At 34.6% G+C, this 23,895-nt stretch overlaps 1 protein-coding gene and 1 long non-coding RNA gene across 11 annotated transcripts in view; one reads left to right on the forward strand and one right to left on the reverse strand.

The window, feature by feature from the left end:
• The window catches only part of Col24a1 (collagen type XXIV alpha 1 chain), a 353,893-nt gene that overhangs the window by 290,638 nt on the left and 39,360 nt on the right, over window positions 1-23,895 (forward strand). For all 10 annotated transcript variants that reach the window (XR_012449831.1, XM_074079547.1, XM_074079548.1 and 7 more), the window contains 8 exons: window positions 1,137-1,244; window positions 2,943-3,050; window positions 3,143-3,196; window positions 3,490-3,552; window positions 6,727-6,780; window positions 11,235-11,270; window positions 20,596-20,631; window positions 20,727-20,753. Coding sequence is in view for 9 of the 10 variants with exons in the window: in XM_074079547.1 (XP_073935648.1) it covers window positions 1,137-1,244; window positions 2,943-3,050; window positions 3,143-3,196; window positions 3,490-3,552; window positions 6,727-6,780; window positions 11,235-11,270; window positions 20,596-20,631; window positions 20,727-20,753 (486 nt within the window). In the remaining variant the exon portion in view is untranslated. The remainder of the gene's footprint in view (window positions 1-1,136; window positions 1,245-2,942; window positions 3,051-3,142; window positions 3,197-3,489; window positions 3,553-6,726; window positions 6,781-11,234; window positions 11,271-20,595; window positions 20,632-20,726; window positions 20,754-23,895) is intronic.
• Window positions 1-23,895, reverse strand: part of LOC141424872 (uncharacterized) — a 196,170-nt gene that overhangs the window by 134,882 nt on the left and 37,393 nt on the right. The window lies entirely within an intron of this gene.

A 23,895-nucleotide genomic window follows, 5' to 3' on the forward strand; every position in this document is an offset into this window, starting at 1 on the left:
GCTCTTATGCTGAGTGACCAGTCTGATAAGGCTGGTGTGACATGCCTGTGTACATGTGTGCATATTGACCACAGCTGTAGTCTCACTGCACAATGAAGTCAAGGCTTCTCCCTCCTAATTTGATGACAAAATAACCCACATTCTATGTTGTGCCTTTAAAACACAATATTTATTTATTTTTATTATTATTTATTTATTCAGATGTGCATACATTGTTTGGGTTATTTCTCCCCCCTGCTCCCCTCCCCCACCCTCTAAAACACAATATTTAAAGTGTACTTGTTTACATGATAATTATGTACTGGCAATAAAAGGTCAAGATATGTTCCACTGAAAACACTTAAGTTATTACTGCTGCACGCCAACTGCTGTGCTGTGAAGCAACAGAAAGCCATGAGAGTGCAACCTAAGGTCTTGGTCACAATTACTCAGCTCTGCTATTGTAGTGCAAAATCAGCCAGAGCCAAACATGAATGAGTGAGTGTGACTGTGTTCCAATAAAGCTGTGTATATTTACTGAAATTTTAAGTTCATATATTTGTCACATCTTTAAGTATTATTACTCTGTGCATTTTTCCATCATTTAAAAAATGTAAAAACTATTCTTAGGTCATAAACTATACAAAAACAGACAAATGATAGGATTTGGCTTGCCATCCCTGATTTAGGATTTTGTTTCAAAGATATATGGTTGGTTTGTTTAACATTATTCCCAACCTATTAGTGAATTTTATGGACTCTCGTGTGGTTAAAGAGTAGAATTTTTTTCCTAATAAGACATTAATCAGTTATTAGATATGCCATGTACACCAGACTGTAATTTTTAAGTTAGGATATAACAGTACTTCACATCTACTGTGTAAGTCAGAGATACTGGTAGACTTTATACTGCCTCACTATTTTCATTTAAAAAACCCAGATCCTTGTATTAACTGTAATTAGAGATTTCATGTTAGTAGTGAGTGTTCCCAAAACATTCTTTAATTGTTTGGCTTACTTGAGAAAGAAGTTCTGGATAACTTCTAAGCCAGTAAATCAACATCAGCCTTTTGAAACACAGCCATTCCTGCATTTATTGAGCCTCTAGATTGATTTTCTAGAAATGTCCTGGTTTTTACTTGTTATTTATGTTAAAGGGCATCAAAGGCAGCCCAGGAAGAACAGGACTGACTGGATCTCCAGGTGCTCGAGGAGGAAAGGGCTCATCAGGTCTGCCAGGAAGCTCTGGAGTTCCAGGCCCAAAGGTACCTGAATGTTTTGTTCTGATGATTGAGTAATACCTGGACCTGGATGATTGAGTAATACCTTGGATCTGGATGGGTCCAAGTTCACTGGCTACTTCACAGGATGGTAAGATTAACAGCTTTTTAATAAAATTTGACTAATAATACAAGCACATTAAGGAAAAGGGAAAGTATATAACCATTATACATCCATTTTCTATAGTGCATGTGATTTGCCATACAACTCATTAACCAAGAACTAGAAATACTTTCAAAAATGCTGGTTTGGGGGCTACAGGTATAGCTGAAGTGATATAATGCCTGCATAGCAAACACTAGGCCCTGAGTTCAAATCCCAGTACTGACAAAAAAAGAAGCTAATTTTGATTCATTGTTCCTTCTTTGTCATCTGCCTTCTCCTAAAAAATGGAGAACTTCAGATACATACTCTCTCAAATACATTTCCTTTTCCTCTAAGTCTGAACCTAACCAACTAATTGATAAGTCTGATAACAGTGCAGATTATTTTTTAGAGTCAAAGTGACAATAATTAGATCTTGCATTAGCATTCATTGCATGAAATATTATAACAGGTCAGTAGATTTTCCAGATAAAACCTCTCCTAGAAATGTAGGATTGATCCAGACAACTTGGAGATCAGTCTGTTGTCTAAACCTTTCTTGTGACAGCTCAGGATTAAGACATTGGCGCCTTTATTATTACTTCTAAGCTTGATTTTCAAATTCCACTTCTAAAGAATTTTAGAGTTCTGATCCATATAGGTCCACTGATAATCCATTTGCTTACTATTTACAGTTTTAGCCTTTGGTTAAAGTTTATATCATGAATATCTCTTTCTACTAAAACCCAAGGCAGCTAAGCAAATGCTAAAGCTAAGAAAAGAAGTAAGAAAGAGTCTGAAATTAAAAGAATCTATATTTTGTCAAGCCTCAAAGTTACAGGTTTGCCTCAAAAAAGTGAAGAACAATTTGCTGATCTTCAAGAGCTCTTGGCCAGTCTGCAAAGAATCATTTTTCATAAACCTATTTCTATCTGCCTGATTCCTAAATTTCTTTTCAGAAATGGCATTTAGATATTCCAACTCTAATTTTAAAAATGGATTTTAAAAATAGATGAAAAAGGCTTGAATTTTAAAATAGAATATGGTAATTAACTCTACCATTAGAGTGAACTGTGAGGAAATAAAGGAAACTAGGAAAGCAGATAATGTAAATTTCTGAATGATGTATTCGAGATAATCATGGCAAATGCAAGGGTCCACATTTCAGGAGACAGTTCTGCTTCTGGTATCACATATCTTGAGTCATCTCTGGGCAGTGTGGAAAACACAGCATAATGATGCCAATTCAAATAAAATGCAAGTTCCATCTCATATTGATATACCCACATACACACACCAGAGCTTCACCCTCCTTTCTGAAGCCCTCTTACATCCTCCACCTAGTTTTATAAGTCCCCCCGCCATTCTTTCCACAATTACCACCACAATCTCTGGAATTTTCTTTGCCTATTATTACATTTCTTAATCATTACAATCAAATATTACTTTATGGTAAATATTAGCGGAGAGGATGCTCATGTGGAATTTGATTTTCCCAGTGCCTTGTACTATGCTGAAGGACGTTTTTAGGGTTCATTTAAAAGCCAATATGTTTATAGGTTCTGAGGTCAAGATCACCTTCCTTTGTTTTTTCCAAGGGTGAACAAGGGCCACCTGGTCAACCTGGAGTTCAAGGTAAAAGAGGTCATGGAGGAGCACAAGGTGACCAAGGACCACGTGGAGAGCCTGGTCTGAAAGGGCAGTCTGTATGTGCCGATTCAGAAATTCACCAAGCACTTACTCTTCAGGCCAGGCCACCAGAGCATGGTAACAATTATCCCCTCTGTCCGCCCTGCAGGGAGAACATGGTGACCAAGGGTTCACAGGCTTCCAAGGATCCCCAGGCCCCAGAGTATGTTCGCTTATTTTCTACTAATCCTCCAGCCATCTAGAGAGAGATTAACATGTCAGTATTCAGCCTCTGATTTGACCTTTTCTTTTTTAACCTGTAAAATATCAACTGGTACAGTCATATATTTGAGTTTTGAAAATGCTTATTTCTAAATTCATGTAATTACACATTTTCCTAGCAATTTCATTGCATGATTTAGAGAGTCAGCTATTGGCAAATTGACACAAGGTTATTTCATTTGTACTAATATAGACTAAATACTTTAACTTTTTGGCTTTTTATTGTGTATCTAGGGTCCTGAGGGAGATGCTGGCATTGCTGGACTATCAGGTCCGAAAGGTCCTATGGGACAGAGAGTAAGTGTGAAGTCATCCTGCCTATGTGAAAATTGTGTTTCTTTGCTTATTGCTTAGGACTTAGAAACCTAAAATTAGTATGCTCCAAATTAATAACCTAATAAAATTACTTTTAAGATACCATAAGAGCATATGCAGGGTTCAACATTTTGCAGTCCATAAATTGGCTTCAGCAAAATACTGCATAGACCACCCATACGTCCTCATACTTGTTTTAAAACATATCATCAGAATTACTGTGAAGACTAGACAATGTATGAACTCACACCAGGAGCAAAAGCATAAAGCAGTTTTGTGTTATAAGCATTAATACAACCAGGGACCAGAGACCACCCCATGCACCACCTGGAGAACTTTACCAGAACTCTTCAGACCACACTTTGAAAAATATTTCCCGATAACTGTGTTTTCCTAGCAAAGAAGCAGGTATCCCAAGAGAGTGATGAGAATTGCTTAAAGAGTTTCAAACACCAGAGTCTGAAGTACTCCAATTAGCCATTTAGTGACTGTAGTTGCAAAGTATAAGAGAATATAAATAAGCCAGCAACAGTTACTGGTTATTGTTGGCTTTTCGTTTGGTTCTCATTAATAACAGTCTCCTGACTGATGAGATGGTCTATAAAACTGAAATTTTAAAAGTTTTAAAATTTCAAACAATGGTTTGTCTATGGTAGTAGCAACTCTGGCTCTGCTAAGGCAAGTGTGGTCAGAACAGAGGAAGATGGAAAATAGTTCAGATGCAAGGGAAAGGAGAACTTTACAACTGACAATCACTGTCTTGCACAAAATATTAAAATTCTATACCCACTCCCTGTTATAGTAAATTATTTTCAGTAATACAAAGAACATGGGAAATGTTTGTTTAAAGACCCCTCTCAACATTCAGGTATAAATTTATTGGTTATTTTCATAATTCCTGAGGTACCAAGGAAAGTGCTTTTATATCAAGTCCAGCTTTTTTGGTAGTACTGAAGTTTGAACTCAGGGCTTTGCACATGTAAAGCAGGCTCTCTACCATTTGAGCCATACCTTCAAGTCCAGTTCCTAATTATCCCCAAGGGGTTAAATATGAATAGGTTATTCTAAAATAAATATTGTTTTTAAGTTCTTATTTACATTAAGTTCTTCTACTGTTTAAGTTCATTCCTTTTAGTCTTATTAAATTCTCAAGTAAGTCTTTTCTTGATTTGTCAAAGAGAGGTTAGTGCCTGCCTAGCACCTCTCCTAAGCAAGGTTTCATAAAGTATTCAGCCTCTGAGCCAGGATCTATCCAAACCTACATTGCTTTGTATGTCTAGAAATTTATCAGCTCATTAATAGTAAAGTTCTGGTAACTAGCTCACTACTACTTATTTATAAAAACAAATAATTGTTTATTTAATCATTATAGGACACCAATAAAAAGTCTTGATATGTCAATATTTAGCAAAACACTGTTATGTATCAGGTACTTGTGTTCAGTTTGTGTCCCTTATCTCATTTAATTCTCTCAAAAATCCTATGGGAGATGCTATTATTCCCACTTTCCAGATGAGGAAACTAAGCCTCAGAAAGATAATTTGTTCAAGGCCATAGTTGGCTAATATAATAGAGGAGACAGAATTAGAGTCCCCATCTGATTAACCAAATCGTATGTTATAGGGTTGCTTGCTAATTGCAGAATTGGAATATACAATGTATACTAAGTGACCTAATACTTAGTTCCTGCTCAAAAATCAATAAATATTTGATAAGTAAATAAAATTAATTGAACTAAGAAATCTAGATTAATTGTACCCCACTTCAAAGATGAACCTATGTAGTTAATGGTACCCAGCATTTAAAAAACATAGCACTGTATCTTTTGAGCACATGTAGATAAACATAGACAGTTGTTTACTCTTTTGGTCTACTTTTTGTGGAGTCCTGTCTATTCTTTTAACAAATTATTTCAGAGTCAAGTCACAGTTCAGTTTATTAGATTAAAGCTTCCTTGACTTTTTTTTAAAGTGATAGCCATTCTAGAGGATACATTTGATTAGGTTAAAAATCAAGTTTCTTGATTTGATTGTGGATCTTTGACATTTGGGTACCATATTTATAAGTTTATAAATTATAAGTTGACCTTTTTGTTTTAAAGTTATTCTTTTCAGGCTGAGGGCATAGCTCAAGAGGTAAAGTGCTTGCCTAGTGAGCAAGGGGTCCTGGGTTCAATCCCTAGTATCAGAAAAAATTGATTCCATTAGATTTAGACTATCAGTAACTTCTCTGATTTAAGGCCTACTTAACATTAAAGTTATGAATCAGTGGACCACTTGATGCTATAATTATTTCAATTGATAGTATTTTCTGTACCTCCACAAGAGTTGGAAAAAGAGAAAGTCTATTAGGTTATCTACAGATATGTATTCCAGATTGAGTGTGAGCTAGAAAAAACAACTTTCAGCCAGTACAGTTTGGTGTGGAATTTGTTGGAAAAAAAACTAAAATAAATATTTTGTATTCATTGAGAAATGGTAGGCTCTATACTAGTGTGGAAAGAATTTACCTAATATCCAGTTTATGCAAGGTGATTATAATTGAATAACAGTTTGCAACTTAAAAAGCACTTTTCATTTTCAATTCTCACAATGGCCCTAATTAACAGATAAAGAAACTAAAGTTTGGTTGGTCACATATGATGCCCTCTAGTTCTCTCCTATATGCTCTATTCCATGCTGTATGTAATTCAAACATCTGTTTATTCAATATCTGTGCAGAAATTTATTGAAAATGTGTTCATTAGTCTATTATTGGGGGTAGGGGGTTGGAGGTACAGGGGTTTGAACTCAGTGCTTCATACTTGCTAGGCAGGTCTCCAGCCCAGTCTATTATTTTTGTATAAAGTATTTCATTTTTCATGTAGTAACACACATATAAATGCATCATTGAAGTTATGACCACAATAAGCTTTATAATTCTGATTTATATTTGTTAGAAAAAAATATATATATATATCTTCTAATAGGAAATTATAGTAATATGCACAATTGTGTCTTAATCAAAATTACTGTGATGCATGCTAATATTATAAGACTTTTAAATAAAACTGTAATTATTAGGACATGGCTATTTTACCATAGCATAAAAGGTTATGTGGGATTTTTCTCAATTGTACTGAGAATGAAACCGATTATTTTTCTTCATCCCCAATAGGGAAACACTGGCCCTCTTGGCAGAGAAGGCATAATCGGCCCATCAGGTAGAATTGTAAGTTTGTCACAATACAGGTCTTTTGTTTTCTTCTTTATACTCTTTTTTTTTCTGTATTTCTAATTCTAGAATAATCCACGAAGAATCAGCCTGAGTATTTAGGAAACAAAGGGAAAAAATAGGTTAGATATTTTCTTCAGGAAGGTTACTCTTGGGAACTTACACGTAATGAAGACGTTGTGAGCAGAAAGAGGGCACTTAATGAGAAAACAGAACTGAGTCAGGGAGCAGGAAGAGTCTTAAGCATAGTGATGATCACTAAAGCAATAAAAATGAATCTGTTTTCTGAAGGAGAGAACATAGATATCAAAAGAAGTATAGACCGCCACAATTTGAGTCTTTGAAAGTACCCACTGTAAAGGAAAGAAATAGTTGGTGAGACTGGCAGGAATCAGGACAGTGTGAGGTTAGACAGATGGGTCTACAGAAAGGAGTGAACAACAGTGATCTTTGAGAAAGCAAGTTACAGAAAAAGATGGAATACAGATTACAGTGAAGAAAGAAGTAGATGAACATGTTTAATAACAATTTTTCCTAAATTCTTTTTTTTCTGTTCTGGTTTTTGTTTCATTTTGTTTTGTTTTGCTTCCCCCACAAAACTTTTCTCAAATCCTTATGGCAAAGTTTTAAGGTAGATATTATTTCCATTTAATGGATGAAGCCTATAGAGGTTCACCTAGTCATGCAAGGTGATAGAACTAATGAATCACACAGCTGTGTTTCTTACTTCAAGACCAGTGCTCTTTCCACCACATTCAAACCATGTCTGGAGAAAATTGAGACAGCATATTGTTAGTGCTTTTCATAAACAAAATACAGAGATAAGACAAAGACTGGAGAGGTGTTTATGAAAGTTTTATAATACCACTAACAATGTAAACAAAAGAAGGAGCACCCTAGAAATGATCAAATTGAGACTTAGACTCAATCCCTTCAGGAAATCAATATTTTTAATCATTTAAAAGTGTTAGTTTTTTTAAAGTGTTATATATAGAATAGATAAAAATGGAATGCTTCAAGTACAAAGTACAACTGTTCTCTTTGATAAATTTGGAGAATTCACCACCAAACTGTGTTTTAACCAAAAGAAAGAAAATGTGTAACTCAACACTCTCTAGCCTTCCAACATTTCCACACAGAGCTATATCAGATTGTAAGTGGGAGAATTCTCATATTTCACTGGGTGGTTCTTCACCAAGCCAAGGAGTACATACTGTTCTGATTATGGAACAATTGTTCTCCACTGCCAAAAATGTGAAATATTAATCTGTCAAGGAAAATGTGATCAACAAATTCTCAATTAAAATATCTCACAGTGTCTTGTTTATAGCTCTTAAAGGCCATTATAACGTTCAGCATGTGCATCAAATTTTTTCCATATTCTGGTTTTTTTCCTTCTAAGAAGAAAAGTTCATTATGAAAAAATAAGCATTTGAGAATGGCAAAAAAAATTGTGAAAAAAATAGTCATGGAGGGCAAGGGGTTGTTTTTCCAAATAAGAAAACCATAATACTATGAAAGCCTTGAAAATGAAATTATATCATAGTAAAAAGAAATAAACAAGCAGATCAATATAACAGACTACAGACCAGAATTAGATCTAAGAACGTATAGAAATTTAATTATGAAATGACACATCAGCTAGGATGGCTTTGGCTGCAAGTAATATGAATCCTGAACCACTGACTTTGCGTGATGAAGAAATTCATATCACATTGTAGGAAGGCCAGTGGTAGGAAGGGCTTCAGATTTTGTTAATTCAGTGACTCATGCTTTGTTCAAGCCCAGGTTCCATCTCTACTCTGCTATCCTGAATGTTAGCTTCATATTTAAGTTTATAGCAAGAGGACTATCATTTATCAGGGATCACAGTCAGACATTGAATATCCTTGTGATCAGGGTTTGACTACATGCTCACTCCTACACAAGTGTAGGAAGGGAAATGGAATTATTTTAAGAACCCTTACTGCTGAAAGAAATTGGAACCCCATTTCACCAATTTTTAATCCTAAATAAACTTTTAAAGACATTAATGTAAAAAGTAAAACAAAAATCTTAGAAAAATCTAGAAACTGAAAGTACAGTGTGCAGGTTGGGGAGACCTTCCATATGTAAGATTAGAAACCTGAAAATTATTAAGACATAAAACATATTTGAATATTATTTTTAATTTTGCATGGAAAAAGTCCCTGAGTACAGTAAAAAACTTAATAGATAATGAGAAAATATATTTGCAAGGCATGCAACATATAACAGGTAACAAACTAAGGGCTGTTCTAAATTGGTGTGAAAAAAGAAAACTCAATAAAAGAATTAAGGACAAATCAAAAAAGTCAATGATTATTTTAAAAGATACCTGACTTTGAGTCAGAGAAATTAATTACATCTAACTAAAGCAAATTACATCTAGCTATTCAGAAACAGCTATGTGGAAAATAGTACACTCGTTTATCACTGGTAGAGTGTGAATTACAACCTTTGTGGAAAGATATTAATTCAAATATAGGTGCACATACATTTAAACAAGCAGTTCCACTTTGAGGAATTTGTCCCAAAGATATGAAGCACCCCATACACAAAGAGAGTGTTACAAAGGTTTTTGTTTTGTTTTGTTTTGTTTGCAACACTATTTATATTGGCAAGAAGTTGAAATAATGTGACTACTTATCTTTAAAGAAATGTTTGAGTAAATCATGGTCTAATTACTTTGTGGAATATTATGCACTTGTTATAAAGAATTAATGTTATCTAGTTTGGCTGATTTCCAATTATTTCATGATAAATTAAGTGGTAAAAGCATAGCATATAAAAGATTATATAATATCCCAATGCTATAAAACATGACACATCTCTCCCATACATATGTAAATATATTTGTCAATATTTGATTTTTTAAAAAGTATGAAAACGTATGTTCTAGGTCATTTGTACCAGGTTAAAAATGGAGGATGGCAGATTAAGGTGACGGTATATGGCAGATGGATTTCATATATATATTTCATATATAGATTTCATATATATATTTCATATATATATATGAAATAGAACTAAGAAACCTCTTGCAATTTCTTTAAGTGGACTGGGGAGGGGGATGAAGGGGCAATGAAAATAATGTACAATATAAGTCTAATTGGAATTGTCACCACAAATCCCCCTGCCCCAATATAATGAATATATCCTAATTTAAAAAAAAAGAAATGGAGGATGGGCAAAAAGTAAAGAGATCTTAAAAATCAATTAATACCCTAGTTTAAAATGGATTAAGGGCAAGATAAGAAACACAAAAGAAGTAATGTAAGTGGCAAGTAAACAATAAGATTTTTTTTAGCTTGCAAAGAACATGGCATGAAACGGAAGAAACATACACTCCCCATTTTTTATAGGTGTGCAATAGATTTCAAACAAACTTTTTGGAAAAACAATTTTTAGCCAAAATTTTAGAGTACAAGTATATTATTTATCATAGTACTGTTGATAATGCAAAACTTAGAATAATCTCATAACTGGTAATTAAATAAAAATACTATCATAGTTTAGTAAATAGTAAGCACTATAATTACCTAGAGGAATGTGGATTGACATAGAAAAATATCCATATTATTTTAGAAAGGTATAAACTCAGGTTACAAAATATATAAATAATACTATCTTTTTTAACCAAAAAAATGTAATTTCTACAAGAATGAACACTAAAATATTAACAAGAGTTTTAAAAACAGTAGGTCCACACCAGAGTACCCATCCCTTTCAAAGTACATGGGGATATTCATCAAAATAGCTGATGTTTTGAGTCATTCAACAAATTTTACTAAGCTTAAAAGAACTGAAGTCATACAAGGTATGTTCTCCAGCTATAATGAAATTAAACTAAAAATCAGTAACAGATAACAGGAAAATCTCCAAACACTTGAAATAAACCACACTTAAACCACACTTCTAAATAACCCATGTCAAAGAGTAAGTCTCAAGAAAAGTTAGAAAATATTTTGAAGTAAGTGGAAATTCATACAACGTATCAAAATAGGTAGGACACTTTTCAAAAAGGGGAATAGAAAGGAGATGAGACAGGAGGAAATCACCCTAGAAAGGATTTCCAAAGGACGAAGGAAATAAATACTAGAATTTAACCTAGTTTCCTTTCTGAATTGTGTTTATATGATTGTCACGTCAGCTGTTCTGACTTATGGATTGAATAAGTAGCTTGTTATCTCCATCTCACTTTAAGGTAGAGAAAAAAAGAAATTGACTCTTAACTTATTGAATCAATAGATGATTTTTGTTTTGCTTTGCATTACTCAGGAAAATTAGAATGCATATAAATTAACAAAGAAGTCTTAATAGACTGAAAAAGGAAGAACATAAAGTGTCATGTTTCTGTGCACAACCACAACTACATTAAGTGTGATAATTATTAATAATACTTAACTCATGTCTTTTTTCCCTCCTTTTAGGGACCCAGAGGTGAAAAAGGCTTCAGAGGTGAAACTGTAAGTTTAACTAAATTTGAGATTATAGTATCCCTTGTCACTATTAGCTCCATGAAAGCAAGGACCTTGTGAAAGTTGTTCGTTCTTACGCCAGTATTTGTGGAATAAAACTATGGTTGTCAAGAAGTGATATATTACAGTGGAATCTTATAGGACCTGAACATGTTTAAGGACTTGCCAATCATGTGTAAAAAGGAATATTTGCCTTGTCAGGCACCCAGAGAAGAGATGGGTTATCCTCTCCAGTGCTACGGGAACACTGCCGAGTTGCTTTAGGTACACCCCCACTACATCCAGTCAGCACTAATTTAAGGGCTGCAAAGCAGAAGCAAATCATTCACTGTGTATTTCAGCCAATTACAGAGATTGTGTGTTGAACTGGTTTTTTGAGACAGGGTCTTGCTATGTAGCCCAGGCTAGCCTCAAACTCATGATCCTCCTGCATCAGCCTCCAGATTGCTGGGATTACAGACATTCACCACCATACCCAGCATGCTTTTTTAAAATAAAAAAAGTATTGTGTTTATTTACAGTATACGGTCTGATATTATGATGCACTTATAGATAGTAAAAAGTCTACCATAGTGAAGTAAATTAACATATCCATCATCTGACATAATTACCCATTTTTGTGGCAAGAGCAACTAAAACCTATTCATATAGGGATGGGATATATGCTGAACTTATTCAGGCAGCCCCCCCATAAATTGAGGGCAGGACATATTCTCTAGGAGGGGTGGAAATGGAAAAGAAAAAGTAGGAAGGGTTAGAATTAGCTTGTTTCTAACACCTCCCTGACAGGCCTGACAGCCTAAGCACTGTGGCTGGAATATAAGATTCCATCAGGATTAGGAAACCTTAAGTGCCTATGGCAATGTCACAAGCATTTCATGTGGAAAACAAACTGACTCACTCTGATGGGTTACAAACTCAATGGATTATGACTGTAATCTTAGATTGTACTAATAAAAACATGGAATCCAGAATAAAGCAAGTAATGGCCCTGATTAGGGCATCCACACCAAAGAGAAATATAGCAAAAGTTGAAACCCCCTCAAAGATGAGCTCTCTCGCACTGGAGAAGAACATGGGAGCAAGTATCCTGAAAAGACTAGTTGAAGTATGTTCAGCCCCTATAGACTCTGCAGCCTGATCACACCCCTTCCTTGTTCTTTCTGCTCTCTCCTTACTTCCTGTCTTTTTGCACCTACTATACTCTTTATCCATCACTTCTGTTCATCTTGAAGTTTTTATTTAAAGATCATTTAAATAAACGATTGTTATGAGTAGACTTACTGTGTAGACCCCACCATGTTCCCACCCCTGAATGTAATGTCTAGTACCCAGGTCCTAATACAATGTCTCCTACACTTCAGTTCTTCACTTAAATGGTCTCTTATCAGAGAGGTTTTTCCTAACTAGCCTATACATAATTGCAATGCCGTCCTAGACACCTTATCTTTCCTTAACATATTTCCTTGCTACCTGACATACTGCATGTGCATTTATTTTGTTGTTGTTGTTGCTAATTATGTCTCTCCCTCACTAGAATGTAGGTGCCATGGAACTTTTTATCTTTTTTGTTACTGTTTGTTGTAATGCTATGTCCCCAACACCTAACAGAACCTGTCTTATAGATTGCATTCAATAAATACTTCATGAATTAGAAAAGGGCTGGGATATTGGAATGTGACAATTGTTTTCAAATATTCAAAAGGTTATTTTATGGCAGAAAGAACACATAAAATATAACTAACTTTAGAGGATAAAATTTAAATGTTTTATTTACAGAATAGTATTTTCAGTTTCTAGGCTCAGCTCCCTGAGAGACAGTAGTGAGCTCCATGAAATAAGGTGATAACACCTAGTCCTACCTACCATGTTTGATACCATGTAATTCCCCACCTGTCCTAGCACCTGAAATAAAGAACACACAATAAATGCGTAATAGCTAAATAAACAGAATATTGGGCTGATTTCACCTTGATCTGATAATAAGCTGTCTAACAATGACCTGCAGCACAGACAGTTTTGCATAAAATAGTCTACAAGATAGTAGACTAGAATCCTAATGACCATCTCTTGGAGTTACTGGATTGATATTCTTACAATAAGTTCAGATTTAAAAGAGAAACTTCTAAATGCCTTCCAGATTTTAGTGTTTAAGATTCTACATAAAAAATAACTAAATAAACTCCCTACAAGAGAACTAACAAAGGAATGTAATATAAAAAAAAGAGTTCTTTAACATAGAGGCTAATTCCCACCAGCCCTAAACTCTATTAGGAATCCATCTTTTTCTCTCATTTTTCATCCCTGGTACCTCATCCACAACACCATGTTATCTCCCTTCAGCTCTCCATTTATTTCTGTTGATTCCACTTTTCCTCACTACAATCCATTCTCCATGTAGTAACTAGAATGATAAAGCACAAATAAGACTGTGTCACTCACTTTAAATCTTCCCTAAGACTCCTTCTTGCACTTAGAATAAAATCTAAACTTCTTAGTTTGATTTACAAGGCCCTACATAAACTAAGTCCCTGTTTGCCTTTCCGGTCTTATGATATACCACCTTCCCCCTGCCAACTATACTTTCTTTCTGCTTTTTGAAATATGCCTTCCTTTTCCCAAGAAAATTCATTCATCTTCTCTTCAAATGACTGGTTTAGTCTCAATATTCAGGTCTCTGCTCAAATATCATCTTTGTGTGTGTGTGTGGTACTGGGGTTTTTTTTAACTCAAGGCTCACACCTTGAATTACTCCACCAGCCCCCCCCCTTTTTGTGTGTGTGATGGGTTTTTTCGAGATAGGGGTTCATGAACTATTTGTCTGGGCTGGCTTTGAACCGCAGTTCTCCTGATCTCTGCCTCCTGAGTAGCCAGGATTACAGGCATGAGTCACCAGCACCTGACTTCAAATATCATCTTAGAGAAGCCTTCCATGACCATTCTCTCTCCATATTCTTGGTCATTCTCTTTGCCAATATTCTGGGTTTTTTTTTTCTTCATAACACGCAGTACTATTTGAAATTGTTTTCTGTTTTCTCCCTAGAATATAAAGTTAATGAGAGCAGAGAATTTTGATTGTATTAGTCCATTTTACTGCTATGTACAAAATACCTGACACTAGATACTTTCCACAGGAGATAAAAAGGTCATTTAATTCACAGTTCCTGAGATTCAAGAGCATGGTGCCGGCATCTGCTCACTTCTGGTGAGGGCCTTCTGGCTACATCAAAACATGGTGGATGCCATCATAGAAGCACATGCAAAAGAGAGAGATCTCACTTTGAGACAGGAAACAAGAAGGATTCAGGAGTCAGACTTGCTCTTTTTATTGCAACCTACTTTTGCAGGAATTTACCAAGGTCCCACAAGTTACATTTACGCCTTCTAAGATCAGTACCTCTAATCACTTTCTGGTAGGCCCCACCTCTGATAGATTTCACTATCTGTCAGTGTTGCTACACTCACAGGAAGGCTTCCAGCACATGAAACTTGGGGAATGCACTCAAACTATATTCAAGCCATAGAACTGAAGTATCATTTGTCAGTGTCTATAGCATAACTTGCCATGTACTAGGTATTATTTGTTATGAACTGATAAATAAATGAACACTATTTCCTAAAAATAATAAGTAACATCTATTTCTAATTCCAGCCTGTTAAAGTAGCATTTCCTAGATTAATGTATTTATTGGTCTTTTACTCTGTGAGTTGCCATAGTTCCTCTTTATAAATATATGCCATATTTATATAAATTCACAGTAACTAAGGAAGAGGGGAACAGGCACAGTGACATTTAGTGTAAGCAATTAAATTACCTGTTGAAAATAATGATCAATTGGCATATTATATGAGTTTATTTTGTTTTTATTGTTTGTGTTAATCAGTTTTCCATCACTGTGAAAAGTGAGGTAGAACATCATTGTTGCAGAATCATGTGGCACAAGCTACCTGTCTCTTTGGACAGGAAGTAGAGAATGGAGAAGGGGCAGGAACAAGATACGTCTTTTAAAGGCACATGCCCAGTGACCTACTTCCTCCAACCAGGCCCTACCGCCTAACATTTCAATCACCTTCCAAGAATGCCATGAAATTGTGACTCCATCAGTGGGTTAACTCATTTATAAAGTCAGAGCCCTCATGATCCCATCACTTCCCTAAGGCTCATCAGCTGACAACCAAGCCCCTAATACAGGAGTCTGTAGCAGACATTTGATATTCAAACCATAACATTGTTGGATGACTGGTTACTAAATCTTTTCATCTTTTATTTTCGTTTGATTCCATTATAGTTAAGGGATTTATAATGGTAATCTTTAATTCCTAGAGGTCATTCTGTAATTACCTTAATCTACAAAATGTACCTTTAAACCTGTTTTCCACTGGTTCTGAGGAAAAGCTTACTGATGTTTCTTATACCCTTATTATAACTTTGCAGTATACTCTACAGGGTTTTTGTCTTTAAGGGGAAGGTTTAAATAATTGATTGGCTAAAGATTCCTAACTGGTTATCATTTTTTCAGAATGTAATATCTTTATGGAGGTCAGCCTCACATACTACCATCAAATGGGTCCTTTAGTAAATTAATAATTAGCTAATACCTATTGTATTGAGACAAATAAGAGTTCATTCTTTGTAAAAGATCATAATCACAAAACTACATCAAATTGCCTTTATCAATATTCTTTTCAAATTTTCCATGAAACTTCTCTATAACAGTCTGAAAAACTATGCTCTTCTTACCAAGTTTTATACATAGCCCAAAAGTTATAATTCTGTAACTTTAAAAAAATACAAAGAAGGATATACCTCATACAGCACATGAAAAATACCCCTTTAGCATAAATTTGGATTTCTTGGCTAAGAAGCTACTATAATTTAGTGTTATAAATTCTAGATTTGATTCCAACTAGGTTCTTTCCACCACTGAGATAGCTCCTGTATTCCCATATGTGAAAGAGTTTCTTTCCAGCTATACTGATCCTTCTCTGGCAGGGTTATTTATTTTAAAGTCCCAGGGCTCATATATATTCTCTAAACAGAGCCAGTTTTATGGCATCCTAAGAAAAACTTCTACCAGATAGCATGTAAAATTTTTCTTTTCTCCTCCTGCTCCAAAACTATTGTGCTTTTTGAAAATTAATTTTTAAAGATGAAATAAAATTCCTGATTTCAATGGGACCCCAAAAAAGTTTCAGAACATGACTAATTTGGTTACTAAGTAATACAAAAAGTATTTCAAAAATGGAATATAGTTATTTAAAAAGTAAAATGTTAACTTGTAGCAGAAATAATATTCTAGTGTCAATCATCTGAAAAGAACTTTGACAAAATGTCACGACTTGAAACATGTAACTTAAAACCATTTAAGCAGGAAAAATATAAAGAGAATTATCTCAGCATGAATCTCAGCATGAACTTTCATTTTTATGGCATATTATTTAATGAAAATTACTAAAATGTTGAAGAATTCCATTGACATTTTCTCAAATATTATCTCTAAGTTAATGTGGTTTCACAGTTCTCAAAGCAGAATTATCTTATTTGCCTCCAATTTGAAAGTAAGAAGGATGGTTAAAAATTCTAAGACAAAACTAAGGTATGAGAAAGTATGTCCTAAATATTTATAAATTAAGAATTTAAAGCATATATATGTATATTTCATTTCATTTTGAAATTCATAGTTAGTATACTTTATCCAAATGGAAAATTATCAGTCTTTTAATTCAAGTATACATTCCCCTTTCTTCCATACGTACTTCAAATTTGAAGTACCAGCCTGTATTGTTGTGTATACCTCTTTTCTCAATATACAAAACATGAGGAATAAAATTGCTAAAAGACTTGAAAAATCACAATTCTAAAGGAAACCGTAGAAATTATCTTCACCAAAACTGTTATGTTACAGATAAGCTATTGAGATCCAAATATTCAGTGATTCACTCAAAGATACAGAGCAAACTGTTACAAAAACATGGCTAGAGCTCAGGTCTCCCAGTTTCTTGTCTTCATACAGCTGTGTTTTCCTATAAGTTATAGTATCTCTAGGAAAAATAGGGGTTAGGAGGAGCTTGGGTAAGGAATCTAGATCAATAGCAACCCAACCACTCACATGATAGCTTAAAGAACAGATTATTGATTGGCAGTCATGCCCTATGCCTTGTAACTCACTGATTCCATCCTAACTACATTACTGTCTAATAAATCTAATTTAACATTATAGAATTCCCAATTAAACTCTGTGAAGCAATGGTTCTCAATCGAAGCCATTTGCCCTCTACCACCAAGAGACATCTGGCAATGTCTGGAGACATTTTTGGTTACCACAACTTGAAGAAACAGAGTTGCTAATGGCATCTAGTAGATAGAGACTAGGCATCCCTAATGAAAACTCCTCAATTTATAAATGAGAAACAGGAAACTCTGCAACTGAGCCAGCCTAAAGTAAAGATCATGATGATCGATAAAGACCGTATCTACATAAAGAAAGACTATAAAGGGATTTGCATAAAAGAAAAACTAACATACTCCGGTTCAAGAACATATACTTACCAGTATTTATAAAGTCTAATGACAATATTTTTTAGAGGATCATATATAAATTCTGGGACTAAGTGGAGACTATTGTGATTCAGAAGCAGTGATTTCACCGTAGTCAATTGCTGCCATAATCATTTACATTAATTTGGTTCCCCTTTAGAAAGTTATCATAAATAATTGTTATATTACAAACTTTTATAGTACTAAGAATGAATAACTTAGTTGTATGTTAGTGAAAAGAATAAAAAAGAACTAATAAAATGTTTTCTTGTTGGAATCATATCATGTTTTATTTGACTACTTGACCTGCTTTATACAGTTGTTACATTAGGGTTTGCCCTGCCCTGTTTGTTGGATTTGAAGTATTTTGTTGGATTATATTTGTGGCAAACTGATTTGTTCTGAGGAACAAGCTGAAATGAACTCAGTAAAATTAGCAGGAATAGGTTTTTTTTTTCATCCTTCTATGATAAATTCCTCTTTCAAAGTCAAGGGTATATATTTTGTACTAAGCCATCAATGAAATTTTACAAATATCAGAAATATACTAAGTGATTAAATATCACAGCTGTTTATTATTTTGTAATGCTAATCCAGAATAGATCACATTCACCCTAAGCCTTTGTTTAACTTAAAATTAGGATATCTCTAATATGGCATTTCTGTACAAATCATGCAGTTTCTGAATCACAAGTTTTGTATATTCTTTGCTTAAAATTGTAATCATAGACCATGAAAACTAAGAATGTCCAGAGTCATGGGTCAGAATACTTTTTAAGTCACTCTATTATTTTTCTAGCTGTCACAGTATAACTAGGATTAATAGCTTTGACAATAAAAGATACTTAATACTAAGTCAATCATAGTGTCATTATCTAAAGCTCAGCTGAACATTGATTTTGCTTTGCCCTCTTTAACTATAATCTGAGTTTGACTCAATAAAGTGTTAACATTTAATTCACATCAAGTAAATTAATTTTCAGTGATGTGCAAGGTCTTAACAATGATTGCTATTGTTTCATTTTGAAAAATGCCAACGTGACTTTTGGCATTTTATATACACACATTTTAACTTTTCTACTTTCTAAATTAATTGACTTGAGCATTATTCACTCAATTATTTGATAAAAAAATCTATTGAATACTTACTGTATTTAGGCACTATTCTTATTCCAGAAAAATAAAAAGTAATAGACATTTTAAGGGTCCTTAAATGTGCTGTGTTCCATGGAATACAGAAAAAAGAAGTGCTTAGTTCAGCCGGGTAGAAATGACATGGAAGATAGGCAAGGTAGATATAGTTTTAAAGTAGTATTAAAAGAGAAATGATCCTCCAACAGACAAAAAGGGTAGAAAGGAGCATTCCTGGTCAAGAAAATAGCAGCTGCAAATAATGCATGTATTAAGGAACTTACAGGTGCTTACCTGTAATCCCAGTATTCCAGAGACTGAGATAGGAGACTCATGAGTTCAAGGACAGCCTGGGGTATATAGCAAGACCCTGCCTCAAGGAAAGGAGAGGGGAAGAGAGGACAGAGGAGGGGAGGGGAAGGATGGAATGAATTAGAAGATTTAGAGATCTACAAGTAGTTTTGTAGATGATGTGTAGGATGTGTTAGAATAGTAAGTGGTAATGAGGACCAAACTTTGAAGAAGAGACAGTGGAACATAATGACTAAGAATATATACTTTTGCATTCAGTTGACTTGAAGTTCAATCCTGCATCTATCCCTTATTCACTAGTTATTTAACCATTCCATTTTCTGATGTACAGAATGAAAATATAGCACGCAACATGGTACATGGTAAGATTTCAATAAATGATACCTTTCCAAATTACCAAGAAGTTTACAGTTTATCCTCTAAACAATAAAGAGCCACTGAAGGTTATCACTAAATAATGACATTATTGGATTTCCATTCTATAAGTAGTTAGCATAGTGGAGAGAATAAAGTCTAGAAGTCAAATTATGAGCACAGTCAAGACATTACGTCTTAGTCACCCTAGGCTGTTATAACAAATTACTGTAGACTAAATTTCTTAAAGAACAGTTATTTCTCACAGTTCTAGAGGCTTTAAGTCTAAGATCAAGGACCTGACTGATTCCATATCTGATGAGGGTTCTCTTCCTGGTTTGCAGAAGACTAGCTTCTTATTGTATCTCTACATGTAAGAGAGATAGGTCACCTCTCTCTCTTTTTATAAGGGCACTAATATCATTTATGAGGGCTTCACCCTCATGACTTAATTACCTCTCAAAAGTTCCATCCCCAAACACCAATACATTGAGACTCAGAGCTCAAACCTGTGAATTCTGGGGGACACAGACATTCAGTCCATAGTACACAATTAGCACTGAGCTAAGGCAGTTGCTGTGAGGATGAAGAAGTATTTTGGAAACATTTGCAGGTGAAATCAATAGGAGTTGCAAATGGTATCTAAGAACCAAAAGTTTCTATCTTTGATGACTAGATGGGTGGTAGGTAGAAATAATAGCTTAGACAGCATTAAAATTTTAAATATTATATATGTAATAGTTACTACAGTGAGTTAATTCAATTTCTAGGATCATCAATAAAACAGGAAAATATTCAGTTGTTCATGAGTATGGGTGATAATTAGGTGGAAGAGCCTCTAAATACTAAAACAATTTTGAATTGCATGATTTGTCTCATACAAAAAGTCAATGGTAGAGGCTGAATCTTAGTTCTCTTGTTTATAGCAAGTCAAAAACAAACTATGTACATATTGTTCTTTGTCTCCACTTCTTCCAGGGTCCCCAAGGACCAAGAGGTCAACCAGGACCTCCAGTGAGTTGATTAACATTTGTATCTATTTACCATTGATGAATTTGTTTGCCTGGTTTGGGATGTCTACTAAATAAGTATTTTTTGTTATGTTACAGGGTCCACCTGGAGCACCGGGTCCAAGAGTAAGTTTTCTTGGTTTGATTTTATTTTGTTTTATGTTAGAATATTATATTAACTTTTTAAAGATTCTTCTGTTAAAGCTGTCTTTCCTGGGTACCACTGTTCTTTTTTACAGTTCATGTACAGTTAACCTAACTATTCTAACTTGAATCTAAACCATAAGGTTTCCTGTCTATAAAATGAAGATGGTGTCTACTAATTTTGGGGATGGTTTCAAGTATTAAATAAGAAGTGAAACATTCACCACAATGTATTACATAGCATAGGTGCTCAAAAAATGCTGTCTCCTTCCTCCCTTTCTTCCTACTTCTGGATTATAGCTCTCCTTTTTAAAATATTCTTTTTACCAGACAGTGTTATTCACATCTTTTTTACATGAATCCTTCTCAGCTGCTGGTAGCTGTAGAAGCCCTCAGACAGCTCATGTATTTGTTTTTTATCTAACGACTACACCCCAAACTTGCTGCCTTTATCTTTAAGGCAATAATTCTGTTACATTAGTCATTATCTCTGAGCATCTGAGGTTTATTTTATGTTTTGCATTCACTCTCATATTCATCAATCTGTTTGTCTTCATGTTCCTTATGAGATTCTCCCTATATGTCCTACTTCATCCATATCTCACTTTTCCGGTCTCCTAGAGTCAAATACAATGTCCCTTGGTCACATTTCCTGCCCTAAAGAGATCCACTATTGGCTACATTATGTAAGCAATGGTCAGGCCTATCTTCTAAGCTATAATAATTATTACCACATGCTTTTTGAGTGTCATTTAGATCTCTGATAGTTCCAGGTGTTTGTTCTCAGCCAATCAAGAACTTGTGATTTCCTTCAATTTTTCATTGGAGAAAGAAGTAACTTTCAAGCAAACTGTCACAAGGAAGATTGTCCCCTAGGAAACAGGATCACTTCCCCCTCTCTAACCATCTAAATGATGAGTTTTGAAACCTTCTCTGCATGAACACTAATGGGAATATCTCTCTTCAAATGTTCAATTCACTGTCCATTTCTTTGTTCTTCCTTCCCCGCCCCCATCTGTACAATTCCTGGATTATAAGTAACCTCATAAAATACCTTCCCACCTTAAGTCATAGCTGCCTTCCCAAGAAGGGACAAGTTCTAAAGAATCATACTTCATTGGTAAAGTAGAGAGGTGTTTAGAGAAATTTTCTAATTTAAGTGCCAAACATCAAGGCACATATCCCTGTCTCACTTGGAAAGTAGCAGTACAGCATTGAGGATAAGACAGGTAAAGAGAAGTCTAAATGACAGTGAAAAGATATTAAATATTCTTTCTAAAATTGGCTTATAGTTATATCTTCCTTGAAACTCTTCTTAATTCCATCTCCTCATCACATTACAAGATAGAACTGACAGTTCTCCCTTCTTCATTTTTGCTCATTTCATGTTGTCTCCCCTACTTGATTTTTAATGTTTCTGAAAGTAAAGACTAGTTTTTTAAGTTTTTTCCAACTCAAATACTTAATAAGCATTTGTTGAATAAATATACCTATCATGCATACAAAAAACAAATCACATCTCTTAGAAAATTTCATTATGAATCCTCCAAGCTAAAAGATTTCATTTGGAGAGAAACAGTGTCTAGAATGAAATAGGGTCCTTAGAATTAGAATTCAAAGTCCTGGTGGAGCATGGTGACACATGCCTATAACCTCACAATTAGTGATGCTAAGGCAGGAGTATTACAAGTTTGAGGCCATTCTGGGCTAGTCAAATCCTGTCTCAAAACAAACAAACAAAAAGAATTTAAAGTTCTCTTAGTAATTATTTAGCAATTATTTCAGACTTTGAATTGTGAGTCATTGGTCAGCGGATCATAGACTAATTTAGTGAGGTTCATTCAACATTCTTTGGAAAGGATATAGAATAGAAAAGATATGGTGTGGGTTTTTCTTTTGGGTGATGAAAATTAGATAGTGGTACTGGTTGTAAAACATTGTGAGTCTGCTAAAAACAACTGAATTGTGCACATTCAAATGGCAAAACGATTAATTTTATGTTAAGAATTTTTATCAACAAAAAAGCTATCATTAAAGAAAACAAAAATCAGTACATCATCACTAGTAAGAATAAGTGTGGTTTTGCAGAACAATTTTTCAGTTAACTATATGTACATTTATGTTTGTGTAAACCTTGTCATGTTGTGAAAATGTATCATCTGATCCTTGTGTGTCAAAATAAGAAAAGTTTAAGGCTAGGTGCAGTAGCTTACTCTTGTAATCCTAGCTTTTAGGGAGGCAGAGATCAGGAATATTGTAGTCTGAGGCCAGCCTGGGCAAAAAGTTAGTGAAACCTTCCTCTCAACCAATTAGAAAGCTGAGTGTGGTGGTACATGCCTGTCATTCTAGCTATGCAGGGAATATAAATAGAAGGATCACTATCCAGGCTCACCTAGGCATAAAGCAAGATCCGTCTCAAAAACAGCCAAAGAAAAAGGGCCAGAGGTATGGCTCAAGTGGTAGAGTACCTGCCTAACAAGCACAAGGCCCTTAGTTCAAACTCCAGTACTTTAAAAAAAGGTTTGAAAACCTCTAACCCAGTCTAACTTCCTTTGTTTCAGACCCATAGAACTAAATTAACTTGCTCAGATTCCTCAAGTAGAAAAGCTAAAAAGTAATTTCAAGAAAAGGAATATGTACTGATGGTGATTTGAATGTGAGGATAAGGTATTGATAAAAGATTAGTATATATGGTAATGTATTTGGAAACTAGTAAAGAAATCTACTATAGAATGCTAAGGTTAGCCAAAAGTGTTTGGTGGGGTGAAGGAAGAATAGGATGGGTATATGCATCTGTGCTTGGTATATGGGGCAGAAGCAATAATCATTAAAAATCATTAAATGTGATAAGGAGTTTTCAACTGATTCATCACGATTAGTGGATCAACTGTAGATTAATGAATTGAGAGGTAGCAGCTGCTGGTATAGTCATGATGCCTGGAGCCAGCAAATACTTCCACCACGTAGAAGGGCATGACCTGAAATTAGTTCCTATCCCATAATGTTCTCACCATCCACTGACCTTGAGACTTCAAAAGTCTGAAAAACATTGCTTCTCAGAATATTGAGATGCCAAGACTAGATCTGTCTCACTCAAATGAGTTGGGATAGAATTGTGAAGGTT

This window comes from Castor canadensis, chromosome 7 (assembly GCF_047511655.1).
Source record: "Castor canadensis chromosome 7, mCasCan1.hap1v2, whole genome shotgun sequence".
Taxonomy (NCBI): domain Eukaryota; kingdom Metazoa; phylum Chordata; class Mammalia; order Rodentia; family Castoridae; genus Castor; species Castor canadensis.